The sequence below is a fragment of the Chanodichthys erythropterus genome, chromosome 12 (genome assembly GCF_024489055.1).
Source record: "Chanodichthys erythropterus isolate Z2021 chromosome 12, ASM2448905v1, whole genome shotgun sequence".
NCBI classification, from domain to species: domain Eukaryota; kingdom Metazoa; phylum Chordata; class Actinopteri; order Cypriniformes; family Xenocyprididae; genus Chanodichthys; species Chanodichthys erythropterus.
Window position 1 is genome coordinate 47,357,876 of NC_090232.1, and position 21,007 is coordinate 47,378,882.

General features: G+C 40.8%; 1 protein-coding gene across 1 annotated transcript in view; it reads right to left on the minus strand.

Moving 5' to 3' along the window:
* LOC137031478 (complement C3-like) overlaps nucleotides 1–21,007 on the minus strand; it is a 52,648-nt gene that overhangs the window by 7,722 nt on the left and 23,919 nt on the right. Inside the window, exons 17-30 of the mRNA XM_067402455.1 lie at nucleotides 19,662–19,859; nucleotides 17,028–17,136; nucleotides 15,444–15,532; nucleotides 15,195–15,334; nucleotides 14,694–14,906; nucleotides 14,506–14,566; nucleotides 14,184–14,267; nucleotides 8,710–8,913; nucleotides 8,520–8,595; nucleotides 8,215–8,374; nucleotides 7,219–7,314; nucleotides 6,959–7,115; nucleotides 6,607–6,770; nucleotides 6,371–6,529 (exon numbers count right to left, since the gene is read on the minus strand). Of these exons, the coding sequence (XP_067258556.1) occupies nucleotides 6,371–6,529; nucleotides 6,607–6,770; nucleotides 6,959–7,115; nucleotides 7,219–7,314; nucleotides 8,215–8,374; nucleotides 8,520–8,595; nucleotides 8,710–8,913; nucleotides 14,184–14,267; nucleotides 14,506–14,566; nucleotides 14,694–14,906; nucleotides 15,195–15,334; nucleotides 15,444–15,532; nucleotides 17,028–17,136; nucleotides 19,662–19,859 (1,910 nt within the window). The remainder of the gene's footprint in view (nucleotides 1–6,370; nucleotides 6,530–6,606; nucleotides 6,771–6,958; nucleotides 7,116–7,218; nucleotides 7,315–8,214; nucleotides 8,375–8,519; nucleotides 8,596–8,709; nucleotides 8,914–14,183; nucleotides 14,268–14,505; nucleotides 14,567–14,693; nucleotides 14,907–15,194; nucleotides 15,335–15,443; nucleotides 15,533–17,027; nucleotides 17,137–19,661; nucleotides 19,860–21,007) is intronic.

A 21,007-nucleotide genomic window follows, 5' to 3' on the forward strand; every position in this document is an offset into this window, starting at 1 on the left:
TGCATAGTGGCCGAGACCGCAGTCCCCCTTGGTGATTTATGTAGGAGACCACCGTAGTGTTGTCTGTCTGAACCAACACATGGTGGCCCCTCAGGTCGGGGAGGAAGTGCTTCAGAGCCTGAAACACTGCCAGCATCTCCAGCCGATTTATGTGCCAGGAGAGCTGGTGTACCTCCCAGTGACCTTGAGCTGAGCGACCACTCATGATCGCTCCCCAGCCCGTGAGGGACGCATCTGTCGTAAGCATTACGCGACGACATGAAGTTCCCAACACGGGTCCCTGGGACAGGAACCAAGGCTTTTTCCACATGACCAGAGCACGAAGGCACCGCCGCGTGACTTTGATCATGCGGAAAGGATTTCCCCTCGGAGAAAATCCCTTGGTCCTGAGCCACCACTGTAAGGGTCTCATGTGCAGAAGGCCAAAAGTAACAACGTTGGACGCAGCTGCCATCAGACCCAACAGTCTCTGAAACTGTTTTACAGTGAGTGACCGGCCTAACTTCACCCCATTCACGGCCCCGAGAATGGAAGTCACACGAGCGGGAGTCAATTGCGCCCGCATCGTGATGGAATCCCAGATTACCCCAAGATAGTTGGCAACCTGACTCGGAACCAGCACACTTTTCTTGGCGTTGAGCCTCAGCCCAAGCTTCTTCATGTGCGACAACACAACATCTCGATGTTGAGCTGCCAGACGTTCTGTTTGAGCTAAAATCAACCAATCGTCGATATAGTTCAGCACGCGGATGCCTTGGAGTCTCAGCGGAGCCAAGGCTGCATCCACGCACTTCGTGAACGTGCGGGGTGATAGTGATAGGCCGAAGGGAAGAACCTTGTATTGGTATGCTTCGCCCCCGAAAGCAAACCTGAGGAACTTCCTGTGAGAAGGATGGATGGAAATGTGAAAATATGCGTCCTTTAGATCTATCGCCACAAACCAGTCCTCGGATCTGATCTGTGGAATAATCTGTTTGAGTGTAAGCATCTTGAACTTCAACTTCTTTACAGATCGATTTAGTATACGAAGATCTATGATCGGACGCAACCCCCCATCCTTCTTTGGAACAATGAAGTAGCGGCTGTAAAAGCCCGACATTTTGCTGGGAGAGGGAACCCGTTCTATAGCCCCTTTTTGCAAAAGCGTCGTAACCTCCTGTTCCATTACCAGAGACTGCTCTGGAGCTACCACTGTGTGAATCACTCCACTGAACCTGGGCGGAAGAGAACCGAACTGAATTCTGTAACCCTGTTCTACCATGAGCAGCACCCATTTCGAAATATTCGGAAGAAGTTTCCATTCCCCCAAAAATTCTACTAAGGGAACCAGCCTCTCGAGACTGGTCTCTGGTGTTTTTTGAGCACTTGGCTCGTTTATCTGGCACGGCGCACCGGCAGATAAGCGAATCATGTGCTGGCCGACCCTCCTCGAAGGATCGACGGGGACTGCTGCGCCCTGTCGCACACTGGGTGGCAGGGTTGGCAGAACAGCCCCCTGAGGGCACCGATGGGGAACGATAGATGTTAATCGTCGAACCCCTTCGGAGGGGACTGCCCTCAGAAACCCTGACCCATGACCGTCAGGATTTCTTTTGGGAAGCCTTCCGGGAAATAATGACGGTCCTCAGATCCGCCCTACCCCCAGAAGGCTTCTGCTGTACAGCGCGCACCGGTCCCCAAGCTTTCCGCGGGGGAGCACGGGCGGCCACACTAGCTTTCTGCTGGGACCTGTATCCCGAGGAGCCGGCTATCGGCTGAGGCTGCTCCCGCCCAGCAGCCTCAGGGGGATGAGATTTCCGGGGAAGGAATCTTTGGAACGCCGCTTTCTGTTTTTTCGCCTCCTCGAACCTGTCGACGACAGTAGCAACTGCGTCAGCGAACAGGCCCTCGGAGGAAAGCGGCGCATCCATAAGGATATGTTTGTCTTTATCCTTAATATCTGCGAGATTGAGCCACAGATGTCTCTCCGTGGCCACCATGGCTGCCATAGAACGGCCTACTGACTTGGCCGTCTCCTTGGTGGCACGGAGAGCTAAATCTGCGGCTTTTCTCAACTCCTGAATTGTATCAAAAGTCGCTTCCCCAGACTCCTCAATCTCCCCCAGCAGATCAGCTTGGTATGCCTGCAGTATAGACATTGTGTGCAGACATGCCGCAGCCTGACCCGCTGCCGAATAAGCCTTGCCCACCAAACTCGATGTTTGTTTTAGTGGTTTGGTGGGCAACGTCGGGGATTTCAGGGACGATGCAGACTCGGGCGAGAGATAGCTCGCAAGCGTCTCCTCAACCCGAGGCATCGCCCCATAACCGTGTTGCTTCAGCCCCATAATATTACTATACATTGTCGTTTGTGGGCTGAAGACACGGTACTGCACGGGTCTATTCCACGACCTCGACACCTCGGTGTGGAGGTCGGGAAAGAACGGCAGTCCCCGACGCTGGGGTAGTGACCTATCTGGGAGGAAGCGTTCATCTAACTTGCTTTTTATTTTAGGAACGCTCTCCTCCGCGGGCCAGCTTATTTTCAGTTTTTCTACTGCCCGGGTCACTACCTCCATAAGCTCCTCATGGGCTGGAGATGAGGATGACGGTCCCTCATCACCACCCTCGACACCTTCAACATCAACCTCCTCGGAGGAAGATATATTCAGTGTCGGTGCCTCCCTTTGCGGGGAAGAAACCGCAGCGCGTGCTTCCACCACCAAAGGAGAGACACTAGATCTAGCAGGTAAGGGAAGCGATAAGGCAGAGCCCGTCTCTCCCCCCTCTGCTAGATCCATCTGTGAACCCCACGAGTGCAGCCTTCGCTGTGCCTCAGCAGCAGCGGGACCAGACCCGCGGGGAACACTCGCCGCGGCGCCCTCCTCAAAGAGCGCCCGGCGTGAGCGCAGCGCCCTGAGAGTGAGCCGCTCACAGTGCACACAGACAGCCCCCTCAAGAGCTGCCTGTGCGTGCTCAACTCCCAGGCATTTCACACACATCTCGTGTGTATCTCCCTCCACGATGAATCGCGGACAAGGAGGTGCACACTTAGTGAAACGCTGGCCTTTCTCCGTCATTTTATATATATATATGTCTATGCTTATTTCACTTGTTTGGAAACTCTTGTCCACAGACAAAGAGATCACTTTCTGGCGAGATGGTAGACAGACAACAATAAATAAGACAGACAAGATACAAATAGCGCTTACTGAAGACAACAGAAGCTAGCGTTCTTTGTTTCTGGGCATGCTTTATAGGTTCCGGTCCGCGACGTCGCCCGCCTCTGGCGTCACGTTCTCTCATTGGTTGGATACAATAGTGCTTCACGAACACAAAAATGCAGAGGATTCCCATCACGTCATTGACGTAGCGTCGATAGTTCCCACGAAAGGGAACAGTTTTAATCAGAAAAGCTGAATTTTAAAACACTTTGTACACTAAACAATTTACACACTAAACACATGCTTCATGCCACAATGCATTCTGGGTGCATAATGAAAAAAAAAAAAGCAGCATTGCAGCATTAAGCATGTCACCATTGTTGAGATTCATACGCTGATTCTTGATGTATGTTTGTGAGTAAATCTCACAGTAGTTAAAAGTGTTTAGTGTACAATCTGTTTTAAAACTCAGATTTTCTGATTAAAACTGTGCTGGGTTTTTACACAAATCACAATAAAACAATCTTAGTAAGACTTTGTTCATATTAAATTCAGTCATAAGATCAGTGAATTAAGCCACTACACAATCATTATATTCATATCATGAAGCAGTCACAACATCAGATTATGTTTTCTCTTGTTTTTCTTGCTATAACTAATTCAGCTACAACAGCCAGAGAAACTCTAACATTACAAAGACAAGTCAAACTACCCAACGAAAGAACACACTGATCACTATGATGGTAACATAAAAACCCTCAAACAAATTTCAATAAAACATCAACAAAAAAACTATCTCTTAATTCTCAATAAGAGCTTCTGTATATGGAGTTGTTTAATCCTCTGCTGAGATCTGGAGAGATTTAAAGGCTTCTTTTATCTAAGGCTGCGGCTGAAGTCAGTTGTAGTTCTAGTGTTTTAAATTTTTTCTGTTCTTGTGTTTCTTTCCTTCGTTCATTCTTCTTGTTTCTTCTTGAAACACAGAGTTAAACCTCTGTTAATTCTCAATAACAACTTTTGTAGATTTTTAATATAAATAAATTCAATCTGGTTAGTAATACGGCCCAATCCCAATTCTACCCCTTACCCCTTCCCCTTTCCCCTTCCCCTCTGTTTCCCGCGTTCACGTGAAGGGGTAGGGGTGTCTTAATTCTCATTTGGTTGGAGGGGAAGGGCCAGGTAGCCCTTCAAACGAAGATTTTTCGGGACCACACTTCAGACGAAGGGGTATGATAAATTTCCAACATGGCCGACCAAGCGAGCAGAGAGACCCATAAATGTAAGTATTTTTTTTATGGTAAACAGTATTTTAGTAATAAATAACCACTTGTTTTATGTTGCCTTTAATCTTGTGTTCATGTATACGGTTATGTTCTCCGAAAAAAAGATTTGTTAAAATCGGTATGAAAACAGTTCGCTAATGTTTTTTACTTTATGATAGTTCCACAGCATATTTTTTTTATATTTTATTGAAACCCGCGTTAATTTGACAACATAAATTCAAATCCGGTGGCAGCTAACTTGTCTTTTTGCCGCATGCCTGATTAATGTAGGCTATTGTTTGTTGTGGTTACGTCCATAAATACGTGTACGTTACATGATATAAACAAAAAGTGCAATCAGTTTGCGTGCTTATTCATCAGTATTGTATGTTCTGTATCAACCAGGGACTCCTGAGGAAACACGCAGGCTCGTCTCCTTTGTCTTATGCGAAGAACTGAAGACAAATGCAAAAAAATAGCTGTCGCCCAAGCAACAGAGATCACTACAGCTATCGAGGGCATCTTAAAAGGCCAATTCACACCGCACCAACAAACATTTTTTTTAGCGCGACCCTTTTTATTAACGAGACCCATAAGCATATACAACCATGTAGCTAAACAAGCCAAAACGAATTATTAAAAACAAAACTGAAGGTAAACCTTCAGTGGTTAACGTTACCTCTCTCTTTTGGTGAAGTGGAGCAGCTGCCCTTGCTGAATGGCACGGATTGCACTATGGACTATTGTACCTTTTGTATATGTATATATATATATATATATTTTTTTTTTTTTTACAGTATTTTATTTTTTATAATGAACAAGATGCGATGTCACGTTTCCACTGCTTTGTTGTGTGTGTGTGAGGTGCGGGCGCGATCAAACAGCTGTCTTTGCAGGGGACTTGCCTCATCGTCATGGCAACGGTTCGTGGCCAGGTCAGATTACGTCAGAGTTTGTTGCCGTCTGTTGGAAAACTGTTCACACCGCGAAGACATTCCACGACCTGACAAACGCCGATTAAATATGTTCAGTCGGGTGAAAATCGACTCCGACCAATGCCAACAGGGGTATCACACCGATCCAACAAACTCCAACAGACGAGTTTGTTGGCGCTTGTTGGCTGTTGTCGGTGCGGTGTGAATTGGCCTTTAGAAGTGTGTGATAAACATCGCCGCATCTATGACATAGGAGCTAGCGACGACTTATGATGACGTGTAACGGTCTAGTAGTGGTGTCCCATTTCTTTGAGGAATATTTTCAGCCCTACCCCTTGACACTCTGTTCGAAGGGGCAAGGGGAAGGCGTAAGGGCAAGGGGTATAAAATAGAATTGGGATTGGGCCTTAATGTCTTTCATCTTCAGTTGATTTCATCTAAGGCTGTGACTGAAGTCAGTTGTAGTTCTTGTGTTTCTGCTCGTCTCTTTTTCTGTTCTCTTCTTTCCTTCAGTGATTCTGCTTGTTAACAGGCTTATTAAGGCTCAGATGACTGACTGGTTTAGGTTTATTTCTTTGCTCTTGGCATTGCTGTGGCCTGCTTGTGGCCAAGATCTGGCAAGCAGAAGCGGTCCACACAAGGGCCGTAATTCATTGCAGCATGTGGGCCAGATCATCATGCCACATGTGCCAGATGTAGGCCAGATCTCACAAGGACACAATTTTGCTTTCTGGGTTGAAGGTCCATTCACACCCTAACTCTAACTTTATCCTGTCCCTAAACCTAATTACATTAAGCTCTACTCATTCAGTTCACATAAGTGGAGCTGGACTAGGTGAAGCTCCACCCATTATGTTGATAGAGCTCGAGATGGACATCATTTGGCTCTGCAGTGATCACCACTTGATTTATTGACCAAACGACACTATTGACAGAATCCAAAAATTCCTCACTTATTATGATACAACAAAATCATCCAACTGACATGAGCAGCACACAGTTTGAAGCAGGTAGATGAGTTATTCCTTGCCTTGTCTGATCGTGTAAGATGTGCATTTTTTCTGACAATCGTCCATCTGGAAGGTTTGCTTCTTCCTGCCACTGCCAGCTCCACGTCCAGATTGAAGTTTTGTTGGTCCTTCACTTGTGTGCGATACTCTGCCACGGCCTGGAACACCATGATGGTCGCCTAGAAAGCACAGAAGAGCTTTCAAAGACAAGATCTACACCTGTTTACCACGGTAAAATGATGAGATGTTAGTGTACCTGTGTGGTGCCATGATCGCCATAATGAGACTGTTGTCTGCCCAGCCAGCGCACTGCCTCTCCTGCTTTATCGAAGTCTTTGGCCTTCACAAGCGCCAGCACAGCATAGGCCGTCGCCTCTAGTGAGTGATAATGCTGTCCAGCGACAGTCCAAAACCTGCCGGCTGATTCAAACACAAATCAGGAATAGAAACAGGAGTGTGTTGCTGTTGCCTCTCTATTCGTTCCATTACTGTTATTGACACACAGGCAGCTATCATTACACCACAAAACTTTGATAATTCTTCCATTATTTACACTTGGGTTTGGGTTAGAATTAAAGTACAACACTTTTTGATGACTTGTCACTGACCTTCTCCTTGGGTGGAATGTTTCATCAAGATGTCTTTATTGAGTTTGTCAGCATTGGCCAGGGCGTAGGACGTCATCGCAACAGCGTAAGGATTGGTCAGTTTTGGAAGTCGACCTTCTAAGAAGACAACAGCCCTCCTGATACTTTCATGCAGACTCTATAAAAGTGTGTGTGACAGGTTAAACCCAAGAGAAAAAAAATCTGCTGTTAATTTATAATTTAATATTTTTGATGAAAAACAGTGGAAGAGATATACTTACACCAACTGCTCCAGCACAGATCTCTCTGCCCTCTTGCATGGCAATCACAACAAAGGCAGTCAGAGAGGTATCAGCATCTTTGCCTCGTATGCCACCCTGGAATAAAGTACAGCAAAAATACTGCTTTCAGTTTAAGATCTAATGCACAGATCCAATATACTATTACATATGCATTTTGTTTACATTCACTTAAGAGTTTAACAGTTAAAGAGTTACCCACATAGCAACATCAACATCAAACAATGTTAAACTCTGCTCTTTCCACTATGCCAGTGTCCTTCACTGTTCTCAGCTCTTCTCCTCTCCTCCTTTTTTACATCCTCCTCTCTCCTCATATGTTCTCCTTCTATATGTTTCACTCCTCCTTTCCTTCTCATTACACCCCTTCCTCTACCCACACCACCACCTTTATGCTTATTCTTTTCTTTCTCTATGTATAATTTCCCTTTCATACTTTCCCTGTTAGATTGTGATAAATGTGTAAACTGCATTTCTTGTGTCGTGTCTATTATTAACCAAGCAGTTATAATTTTGGGGTCATTTGAAAACATACCAAGTGCATTTGATAATATGACAAATTCCAGAGTTTTGTTTATTGTGTTTGGACAAATGGTATATATACTGTATATATGTTTGTGAATTGTGTGAAGCCAATAATAATAAAAAAAGAAGCTGTGATTGTTTTTTCCTGATTAAGTTTTGGTTGGATGCATTAACTATTCTGAAAACATTTGAGAACTTTGTGCGTAGTGTTTTGAGAAAATTAGTCACATGATCTGCAATTTGTCTGAAATAAATGAAAACGTACAATCTGTTTAGGACAATTACAAAGTGTTCAGATCTCTGAGTTAACTGTTTTAAGAACAGTGATCCGAGTTTACAGAGAAATGTGTCAAAACTATTGAGAAAAACTGTCAATTGCGCACACAGAAATCAATTAGCAGAATCGAAATTTTCATTTGATCCCAACTCCAGTCATAGTGATGTTCAACTTACCACCATATGACTTGAAGATACAGCTGAATCCTCTTTAAAGGAGCCGTCTGGCAGTTGTTTGTTGAGAACCAGCCACTTGAGGGCACTGCAGATCACATTGTCTTCTAAAGCAACAAAGTTATTGGCTATGGCGAAGACTTTAGCCACATACGCTGTCAGCCTTTAATAGACAGAAACAAATGCAAATTGTTTGCAAATATTAATTTGTTACTAATAATCATAAAAACATTAAAAAATATATATGAGAGGAGAAACTGGGCATGAAAATAAATAAAAATAAATGAAATTGACTGAAATGAAAATACCATGTGCTGCTCGGCGTATTTATCCAAATAGCATAGGATCCATCTGATTTACGGTACTTCAGCTGCGTTTGATAACCTTAATACAACAAAGATAAAGAAAAAATAGATTTATTTGATTATTATTTGTTTTTCTATTTTTTCTTTTATTTCAAATCATAGTCAAATTCTTTAAATCTGTTATTCTGTTGACCTGTTTTGATATGGTTAATGGCATCATTACGGCGGTTTATGCCAACAGCCTCCCACTGATTGGTGCTGTCCAGATAATGAGTAGCAATGAGAGGTAGAGTCATACGGTACATGTTCTGCTCTCCACATCCCCAGGGCTGGAAAATAAGATTACCCATTAAGTCTCCACTGATGGCCTTCTCGACTGTCTGAGAGACCTCTTCACCTGAAAGGATAAAAGAGGAAATTCAGGCTGAGATTTTGTTGTTGTTGTTATGATGAGCTGAACTGATTGGATCATTGTGGTTTGCTATTGGTCGATCTCATGTGAGTGACAGGTTGTCCTGCCGTAACACGTCATCAGAGATGCATTGCAAGAAGGATGCAATTTAATTTGATTAATGATTATGAGGGCATATTAATTTAAAACAATAATGATCAGCACAGATAAATAATTTACACTAAATACTGATATAGATTCAAAAATAGAATTTATCTTGGCATAGTTGAATAACAAGAGTTCAGTACAATGTAAAGACATACAGTGAGTCTCAAACTCCATTGTTTCCTCCTTCTTATATAAATCTAATTTGTTTAAACATCCTTCGAAGAACAGGCGAATCTCAACATAACACCAACTGTTACGTGACAGTCGGGGTGTACGCCCCAATATTTGCATAATGCCAGCCCATGTTCCCAACATTATGAAAAGGCATTAGACAAGGGCAGCCAGTTAACGTCTGGATCTGCACACAGCCGAATCATCAGACTATGTAAGCAAGAACAACAGCGGAAAATGGCAGATGGAGCAATAATAACTGACATGATCCATGATATCATGATATTTTTAGTCATATTTGTAAATTGTCTTTCTAAAAGTTTCGTTAGCATGTTGCTAATGTACTGTTAAATGAGGTTAAAGTTACCATAGTTTCTTATTGTATTCACGGAGACAAGAGCCATCACTATTTTAATTTTTTAAACACTTGCAGTCTGTATAATTCATAAACACAACTTCATTCTTTATAAATCTCTCCAACAGTGTAGGATTAGCCGTTAGCCACGGAGGACAGCCTCAAATTCACTCAGAATAAAACTTTTAACATCCAAATAAATACTTTACTCACATAATTCGAAGCATGCATGCAGCATGCATGACAAACATCTTGTAAAGATCCATTTGAGGGTTATATTAGCTGTGTGAACTTTGTAAATGCACTGTAATATAGTCGACACCTCGTGTGGCAGGAAGCTCGCGTCTTAAAGGGGCGGCGCTGAGTGTAAATCAGTGCATTGTTAATGGTGCCCCAAAATAGGCAGTTAAAAAAATTAATTAAAAAAAATCTATGGGGTATTTTGAGCTGAAACTTCACAGACACATTCAGGAGACACCTTAGACTTATATTACATCTTGTGAAAGAACGTTCTTGGGGACCTTTAAAGATTATGAGGGCATATTAATTTAAAACAATAATGATCAGCACAGATAAATAATTTACACTAAATACTGCAATATTCCATAGAGGAAAAATTTAACTTTTAACATCCCCTATAGTGGATCTGGAAATTCATTACATGTAACACATTTATAGTGTGTTCCATTAAAAAAAAAAAAAAATCAAAAATCATAAACTAGTCAGGAAGCCCAATTGAAATTCTGTCATATTTCCTTGTTTTATTTCAGTAGTGGCCACGGGACAGTGCTCGTCCTGAGGAGAGATCAGCAGACCCACAACCAGAGGTGTATAGTCCAGGGGTCAGAAAGTAGAAGTCCTGCCATATTTTTCATTCCACCCACTGAAGCGGTGTTATAGTTAATGAGATAATGAAGTGATTAACTGAGTGATGATTGACCATTATTGAAGACACCTGATGATAACAAGCAGAATCACCAAAAGAGAAAATCACAATTTTTAAGCCACCATCGTGGAGATGAGTGTTTGCTTTAGTTGAGCTCTTGACCCTTGACTATTTAATGTTTGTTTTTATTTCAACTGTTAACTGAGTTGTGTGATCAGGTGTTTCTTACGTTGTCACATAATTATACTTTTACATGAACTCATTTAGAGCCCAATCTCTGAGTTAGATTTACATTATTGATTACAGCAGCACTGTGATTCTACAGTAGAAAATCAGCTTTATTGATATAATCTGAAGGATTTCACAAAAGTTGTTCTGAATAAAACAAAAAAAATATATAGTTTAGACACACACAGAAATCAAGAATCAGCCTGTCAATCTCAACAACGGTGGCAAGCGACATATTCTGATCAACAGATCAACTCATACATTAGAAAACAAGCTACTAAAAAGTCACAGAAAAACAGAAAAAATAGTGACAATGAAGGAAATTACTAAGACAATTTCAGCTCATAATTTATTCATGCAGCAATGCATGATGGAAGCCAAGGATGAATTTTGATTGGTGGCTCCCAGAATGCACTGCAACATGCTTCTGATGGTCACCACTGTTGAGATTCACAGGCTGATTCTTGATGTCTGTGTCTCTCAATTAAGCTTTTTTTTTTCCCAGATTATATGGAAAAAACTTCTGCGGTTGAATCACAGTGCTGCTGTAATCAATAATGTAAATCTAACACAGAGATTGGGCTCTAAATGAGTTCAGATCAAATAATGATTATGTGAAAACATAACCAACACCTGATCATCTTTTCTGTTTGCTTGACTAGCTTTTACAACAGCCCAAACAAAATCTAATGTTATAAAGGCAAGGGTCAAGAGCTCAACTAAAGCAAACACTCATCTCCATGATGATGACTTAAATATTTAGGATTTTCTCCTTTAGTGATTCTGCTTGTTATCATCAGGTGTCTTCAATAATGGTCAATCATCACTCAATTAATCACTTCATTATCTCATTAACTTTAACACTGCTTCAGTGGGTGGAATAAAAAATATGGCAGGACTTTTACTTTCTGACCCCTGGACTTTACACCTCTGCCCACAACATGTCCCAACCAGACGCGACACACGATAAAAGGCAGGCTATCTTTTCCATGTTAATCAGAGTTTCGTCCTATTCAGCTTCTACAGGGAGACATGACAGGGCAGGAATTCTAATTTTGAAAGGTTTCTACAGTGTCGTCACGCTGTGGTTACGCAATCAGCTTTTTGATGCGGCCTTCGAAGGATGCAGCCTCTGAATTGGGACGCAGCTCATGTGAGGGAGAGCTAGCTAAAATATAAAGATAAAGAATTTATCTTTATAAAGATAAAGAAGTGCAGTGCCATGTTAGGCAGAGCAGTGTTTCCATTAATACTCCATATTTTTAAATATTGTATTACTGAATCGCCATTTTAAACAGTTGTCCAAAACAAATGACTGAAGTCATATTTCAAGATCGACGCATTTCAATCGGCAGGACTTAAGAAATACAAAAAAGAAAATGAAGGAACGGTTACGCCGAATTAAAATGTTTTAAACAGATGTTGCCTTTACAAAACATACTCTGTCACTAGCTAAATATAAAAGTTTTTCAAATGAGTAATGTAAAACCCTACTTTAAAACCACGTCCCACAGTGAAATGTGTTTATGGGAATCAGAAGTGAAGTTTTTAGCAATCTGCAAAATTGATAGAAAGCAGCTTGAATTAAGCTAATGAATGATACATAAAATGCACAACTACAGCTTTTTGCTTTTTTTCTTTGAATTTCCTTATAGCTTGGAGACTGAAGAAGTTGTTTTGTGGAGACGCATTTACGTAAGTGGAACATGCAAACTCAATCGGATGAGGCACATTTCAATTATTACAAACCAGCCTCAGCATGCCGTACTGCGATATAATCCTTATACACGACAAGCAGTGTTGGGTGTAACTCGTTACTGTAATTATATTAGGCCTACTTATCTACTGAAAAAGTAAAATAAAGGATTACTGTTCATTTTTAGGTAATTTAATTACAGTTACTTATAATGTACGGTAAATTAGTTCCAGTTCTGTTTAAATCAATATTGAATTTAAAATCTAAATTTGTCTTCTAAAGATAAAAGTGAATGCTGCCTCTTTAAATTCATTAGCTGTGCAGTTGCACATGAGTTCACAACTTCGCACCAGTTGGCTGCTGTCTGAAAATGTCGGCAGAATCAAATGGAAAATATTCCAATTACTTCACTTTTGACACAGGTAGGCAAGAAAATGACGGTAAAATGTAAGCTATGACCTTTATGTCAAAATACCCATCTTGGTGTACATGTTATGTGAATGTGAACACTGAACAGCATGTGTAACATCATATTGTCTCCGTCCATTAGGTGACAGCAGCCTTTAAAACATGCTAGGCTACTGTTTACTATTGGCTGTCTGTATTATAAATGATAACCACACAACAAAAGAAAAGCTTTAATAAGGATTAATCTATATTTAATTTATACAGTTATGACTTATGAGTTATTTTATATTTGATTATTCAATTTCTGTGTTATTTTTACTTACTACTATTAGACCTGCCTGGGGAAAAACAAAAACAACTATATAGCATTGTTTTATTTGTATTTTTATATATTTTTTACTGTGGTATCGAGGATTGTGCACTTTTGGTGGTATCAGTACCGATTACTAGATTTTTTGTATAGTGACATCCCCATTTGTGTAAAAAAAAAAAAAGTATTATAAAGTAAATAAAATTATAGTATATTTGTTTGACTAAAGCCGGGTGCACACTCTGCGATTTATAATAGTCCTTTGCGATTAAGGCTTGTCAGACTGTACGAACATTATCCTCATGTCACACTGTGGGATCTCAGCTGTCATTTATGTCAGACTGTACGACAGACAAGACATGTTAAAACGGACGCAGGCATGAAAATTTCACATACATGTTCGGTGACTGTGAGCTGCATTACACACGGGACTGAAATGGTGGCTAACAAAGATATCTCCAGCGTTGATTTTGATCATGGCTTATCTTGAAAAGCGAAGACAATTTGACATTCGTTGTAGGAGAAGTCACACTGCAGGACTGTGCCAGAATTTCGTCTGAGGTAAAATCTGATTGCAGTGGTCATTAATCGGCTGTCTGTCGAAGACTACAGATTTTAGCCTAGGATTACAGGAATCTTTTAGGATTCTCAAAATTTGTCTCAGACGACCAAATCGCGGCTAGAATAGCACAGTGTGAACCCAGCTTAAATTGTTAAAAGAGTTTCCTTTCCATTGTCTATCCAGTCAAGGTTTATAGGGATTTTAGAATTAGTAAGTTACTTATTGAGTAATTAAATTACTTTTCGGACAGAGTAATTAGAAAAGTATTTTAAATACAACATTGATGATTACTAATTAGTAATTCATTACTTTTTTGAAGTAACTTACCCAACACTGACAACAAATAATACAACATTTGTTGTGTACTGAGGAATACACAGATGTACCCAAATGATTGTAGATATAAGGCTTTTTAACTCTAGTTAAACAAAACATGCAAACAACTTTTAAGAAATAGTCATTAAACATTAATGAAAGCGTCTTTTTCCTTACCAGTAATTTGGATGAATGTGTTAGCAGGTGTGCCTGGAATCCAATCAGATGGTATTTCTGCTTTAACGACTATAGGTTTTTCCCCTGTTTCATTTGGGATGAGAAACAGAGAAGAACAGGATGAAGGAAGGGTTATGGGTCATGTGCTGATCAGATTTTCACACTTCTGGTGAGTATTAAGCAAGAAGAAGATCAGGTGATTGGCTGGAGTTATAATGATATTCGTAGATGTTTTTGTCTTGACTAGACAGAGGTAAACTGACATTAATTAAATTATTTTATGATGAAGAATAAAGTTTCCATGGTTCACAGTAAATCTCACCATTCTTAACAGGATTGAGCTCCACGTTTTTGGTATGTAATGGAACCAGCACACCCTCCGACTGAGAGAGAGAAAGAGAGAGAGTAAGTTAACTAACTGTAATGCTCTAGTTTCAAAATATGACAATCACCTATTGATAATTATTTGTAACAAACGGCCAAATGAAAAAGTATTCCCATCAGACGTACCACCACCTTCAGGCTCTTTCTCACTCCATCAGTGTGAACAGAATCATATGCTGAAGCTTTCACCTCAATCATGTGATTTCCCAGTGTCATGGGAATAATCACATATGAAACTGCTATGCTGGAGCCTTCACCAACGTTTACTGTTGTTCTGTATTTGCCTTTCTTACTGGCAAAACTGCAAACATCTGGTGCCTCCATAAACTCCACTCGCACCTGGAGAAAACAGGAGACAGAGACACAAATCACTTCAACATCTAGAAGAAACTTCCTCCAAAGTAAATCAAATATGAAAAGTGTAATGTAGGACATTTGTGTTTTAGCAATGATTAGTATCCTACAATTTTTTTGGTCACAAGCAGCGTAAAAAAATGAAATGACTCCCAGAACCGATGTATGCTGTCATTAGTAAATTATGTGATTCAATCAAAATGGTTATTATTATGCACATGGTTTTAATATATACCATAAATCTGACTGTATTTAATATCAAATCTGATCTACCCTCTGCTTGTTTGGTGTATAGTTGTGAATAATGGCCTTGATTTCCAGTTGTTCTCCGCGCACAGCTGAATAAGGCATCTTGAGGTCAATGAAAAGTTGTTTAAAAACGATAATCTCCTCAGGTTCTGCCACACAGATGCCTTTGAGGAGAAACACAGAAGGATTTAAAACAACAGTGATAATGATGATGATAATGATGTTTTTTCAGACCATGTATTCTGCATTTGCAGCTTCTTGGTAACTCCTTACCAAGTGTTGGTGACAGACTGACAGCCAAGATCTGCCATGTAGTAATAGAGTCTTTCAGGTAGAGCCTTTTTTCTGTGACTGGTGCTGGACTGGAATATGAGAAAATTACGTTTTAAAATGAGAAATTTTGAAGTACTCTTCTAATGGTTGTTTACCATTTAAATCCATATCAGGCTAAAAAGCTTCATGAGCCGGGCAACCTAAAAGCATTCCATGTATGTCGTACCAGGAAAACAAGATTCAGGTGTTTTCTAAATAAAGAAAGCACATTAAATACTGTTGTCTTTAAAAAAAAAAAAAAAATTGTATTATGCACTTATTTTCATTACTTTGAAACTGTCTCCAGCTCTAATATTTAGTCAGACTCTAAACTCCTCACTGGTCTAGAAGTTCCCATTACTGGTTTTCTATTAGGGCTGGGTAAAAAATATCGATTTCTTGATTTTAATTGATTCTCATTTTTACGAACCAATATCGATTCTTAATTCCCAAGATTCGATTAGTCTGTTTTCAGTTGATGAAAAAGCAGAATATGTATAGTGCCTCCCATTAAATCGCAATAATCTTTGTGCTTTGTTACTTTTGATATGAAGCAAAGTCTCAGATTTCAAATGACGTCCATCTTATTATGAGATTCAAAAAATTAATACCGTTTTGGCGCTGCTTAATGTATTTCACAGATTGCTGTAGCGCCTCAGTTAAAGAGAAGCATGTGAACATCCTCTCCTCCGCTTTAATACCAGTTACAGTGCAATATAAACATGAATAAACATCTGAAGGTATGTTAAGATATACAGTACAACTTACCGAAATCAGTATCACATCTCGTGTAATCGCTCAATCTGTGTTTCAACCTCGGAAAGACGAGGTTTTAAACAATGAAAGACATCTTGTAAACAATTTCACGTAGCGTCACATTTACCTCAGAAAAACATATTCAGTGACCATAAACTCATTAGTCAGCTAGAAAAATGAACTCTAGAAAGCAGCATTCTGATAAATATAGCTATGCACCGTTACATATTCATTATAATTTTTAATGTTCTTCAATATTTAATGCATGTTTGAATAAATCAGTTATGACAGCCATGATTTAAATGTTTATATTTAAAAATAAAAAATGAATTAGAGTAGAAATATGATTATGTAATTCTAAACTTTATAATAAAAAGTTCATTGAGTGTAATTTAAGTGTTTGTATATAAATAAGTTAATTTAACCTTCAATATTATTATAGTAGTACCAACTGACTTACATGTGTAGTTTACAGCATTAGTTGAGAGATTTTTTTCCTCTAGAAAATTTGCCATGTACTGTAACTGAAATACTACATCCAAAATAATCAATATCAAATTGAAATTGTAATCGGAATCGAATTGTGAAAATTGTGTCAATACCCAGCCCTATTTTCCTTTAACATTTATGAACGATACTAGTGGATGCAATTTGTTTCCTTGCAGCTAAAACTAAACTTTCTAGTGGGGATCAGTGCATAAAATGCAGAATATTAAGAATAATTGTTTTTTGTTTTGTGAATAAGGCTTAATTTAAAGCCTTTTTCCAAAAGTCTCTTACAATACTCACCAATTCTCGCATAGATCAATCTCTTCCCAAAGCCAACTCTCAGGGAACTGAGTACGTGAAACAATCTCATCCGAGTCTGTATAATAGTCATCATCATCATCATCATCACCTGTTGTAATAGATAAAAACAATAGCACATCAGATAATGATAATCAAATAAATTTCATCAAAATTTTTTTTGTGACTTTGTGACTTCTTCATTCTGTGCTTATTGAATTAAGTCAGCTTTATCTTAATGAATCCAGAAAAATAAAAGCTTACAGATTATCCTCTGCAGAAACCAGACATTATAGTTTTTAACGAATTTAAATGTGTAATCCATGAAATATAACCACCAAACACAGATATAATTATATTATTGTCTTTTGTACATCTGGGTTAATAAAGGCCTACAGAAGCGATGCATTTGTGTAAAAAATAAATAAATAAATAAATTAAAAATAATTAATTAAAATATCTAGCTTTCGCCAGACCACCTAAAGTGTAATGCTGCGTTCACACCAAACGCGAATAGAGCGTCAAATTCGCGTCTACCGCGTCTAGTTTGCCGCTTGAATATTTTGAATGCATTCGCGCGTCTAGAGCGAAATAGACGCGCGTAAAAAACAAGAGTTTGAAGCGAAATTGACGCGCGTCCGAGGCGAGTGGGAGGGGCAAGTGCTAGGCGGTTGTCTGTTTGCAAGATGGCTGATGTTGATCGTGCGTTCATCGAGAGAGCTACCACTTTGTATTTGCTCTGGAGAGCAGAACAGCGGCGTAGGAGTCAGCGTCGCGGGAAGGCCGCGGGTCGATAAACGTGTAACGTGATTTAATAGTGAAATGTGTATTTACAACTTACCAGGTAGCCCAATCTCCTCACCGACACTCTTCCAAGCGAGCTCCTTTTTATTCCTGTCTGAAGTATGAACTTGTGTCATAAATCTCTGGGTGACTGCTCACTGATAATATCAGTCGTTCCTCCATTTTGAATGAGTGACTCCGGGCGGGCCTGCCGCCACAGCAGCAAGCAGGCTCCTGATTGGTTAACGCGGCGCAAATTTACGCCAAAGTTCAAATTTTTCAACTCGGGCGTCAGACGCGAATTCGCGTCAAACGCTAATGGTGCGTTCACACCGGACGCGAATGAAGCAGTAAGCGCGAGTGATTTACATGTTAAGTCAATGCAAAGACGCGAATTGACATCCTGCGGCGCGATTCGCGCGAATGAAGCGGCGCAAATGACGCGGCGCGAATTGAGCGATTCGCGCGAATCGCGCAAGTTGAAAAATCTGAACTTTGGCGAATTTCCGCGCCGCGTTAACCAATCAGGAGCTTGCTCTAGTAGTGACGTGACGTAGCGAGCTGAGGCAGAAATTCGAAACAACAACGGAGGACAAAATCATCGTCGCTGTACATCTTCATACATTTATAGAAACAGAAATAAAAAGGATCGTGTTTGAAAGAAAGTGAGTGAGGAGGTCGGACAATCTGATAAGTTGTAAAAAACGGTCTTTACTCAATTTGAGCTATATATACATATATATACATACATATTAAGACTACAAGCCAACTAAAGACGACCAATTGAGCTTATTCGCTGTAATTTACAATTATTTCCCGACTGACAAGTTGTGTTTATTCAGAGGAAGTGTGCAGAAAGCAGTTGGAGAGTCTGGGACACATAAAGGAGCGGGAGAGCCCCTCTCATGACGCGAATTCGCGTCTGTTGTGAAGGGATTTTCACGCGCGAATGAATCGAGTAAACTCAAAATGTTCAAGCGTCCAACTACGCGCGAATAGCACGATTTATTCGCGCAAGTCGCGTCTGGTGTGAACACAGCATAAATGCACAAAAAGCACCATTCGCGCGTAACATTCGCGTCGAATGAGGCGAATTCGCGTCTTCCGCGCCGCGCTAAACGCCTCATTCGCGCCGCGAGACCTCCAGATGCGCGTAAACGCGTCTTTACATTGACTTAACATTGAAATCATTCGCGCCAGACGCTCTATTCGCGTTTGGTGTGAACACAGCATAAAACTCTCACACTTAAAAAACCATACGCTACTTCCTACGCCTTCCCTATTCAACTTACAGAAAAAGCTTAACAGACAGTTTAAAACGCCAAGTTAAACTGGCTAAATGTCAGTTTACACTTTGTTCATAAGTTGAATTTTGAATACAGAAGGAGGTCTGGCTGTATGATGGATGGATGCGGATGGAAGCATTTTCTTCAGCTCATACTCGTTGGTCTTGTTCATTGCCATTATAAAGCTCGGATGTGTCAGACACAGGATATTTATTAATATATATATCTCCGTTTGTGTTTATCAGAAAGAAGAAAGTCATATACACTTATCCTTTAAGTCATTTCAAAACTGATGAACTTTGCACTTATTTTCCTTCTTTATACAATGAAGATTGTTTCAAAGCAGCTTCAGAGTAATGAAGCTGTTTTGAAACAATCTTTATTGTATAAAGCACTACTGAATTGACTTAAATGTGGAAAAATGGACATGGTAGTTTTAAAAGTGCTACTTACAGTTGAGGTAAAAACACTGTAAAACCTTCACATTTTGCCACAGAGCACTGCACAAGATGGTGGAGCCATCCAGCAGCTTAAGATATTGGAACAACCTTAAACAGTTAATGCTTACTTCGAGCCAGAATCAGCTCCTCCTCTTCTGTTTTCATGTTTTTGCGGGTTTTCATCTCATTGCAGCAGTGCAGGAAGGCCTTGACACACTCTGGCCCATCTATAATGTAGGTGGCTCTTCGTTCACAGGTGTAGCCGAGTTTATTATCTCTCATCCCATCAATGCAGCACTGCTTCTGTTCACCAGAGTATTTACCAGCTGAAAAGACAATGATAGTGTAGAACAATGAGGTGAGTAGGAGAACTACTGGGGGAAAGACGAAATGCCACTCTGATTAAGGAGATCCGAGTGGCAAAGCTGTGGTCACTGGAGATCACTGGAGCTGTGTGAAGTCCCCTCATGCTTCAAATGCTCCACCATCATCCCCGTCCCAAAGAAACCCAAAATTACTGGACTAAATGACTACAGACCTGTGGCTCTAACGTCTGTGGCCATGAAGTCATTTGAAAGACTGGTTCTGGCTTATCTGAAGGACATCACTGGACCCTTACTGGACCCCCTGCAGTTTGCTTACCGAGCAAACAGGTCTGTGGATGATGCAGTCAATATGGGACTGCATTATGTTCTCCAGCATCTGGACAGACCAGGGTCTTATGTGAAGATCCTGTTTGTGGACTTCACCTCTGCTTTTAACACCATCATCCCATAACTCCTCCAGCCCAAACTAACTCAGCTCTCCGTGCCCACTTCTGTCTGTCAGTGGATCACCAGCTTCCTGACAGACAGGCAGCAGCTAGTGAGGCTGGGAAAATTCTCATCCAGCACCTGCACCATCAGCACCGGCACCCCTCAGGGCTGTGTTCTCTCCCCACTGCTCTTCTCCCTGTACACCAACAGACTGCACCTCTAAAGACCCCTCTGTCAAGCTCCTGAAGTTTGCAGATGACACCACACTGATCGGCCTCATCCAGGACGGTGACAAGTCTGCCTACAGACTGGAGGTTGAACAGCTGGCTGTCTGGTGCAGACAGTGGAGATGACCATGGACTTCAGGAGAAACGCCCCTGCTCTTCCCCCACTCACCATCATGAACAGCATTGTGACTGCAGTGGAGTCAATCAGGTTCCTGGGCACCACCATCTCCCAGGACCTGAAGTGATACAACCACATTGAGTCCATTGTGAAAAAGGCCCAGCAGAGGTTGTACTTCCTTCGCCAGCTGAGGAAGTTCAACCTGCCACAGGACCTGCTGAAACAGTTCTACTCTTCCATCATCGAATCCATCCTCTGCACTTCAATTACCGTCTGGTTCAGCTCAGCTACCAAATCTGATCTCAGAAGACTACAGAGGGTAGTCCGGTCTGCTGAGCGAATCATTGGCACAACCCCCTCCCCACTCTCCAAGA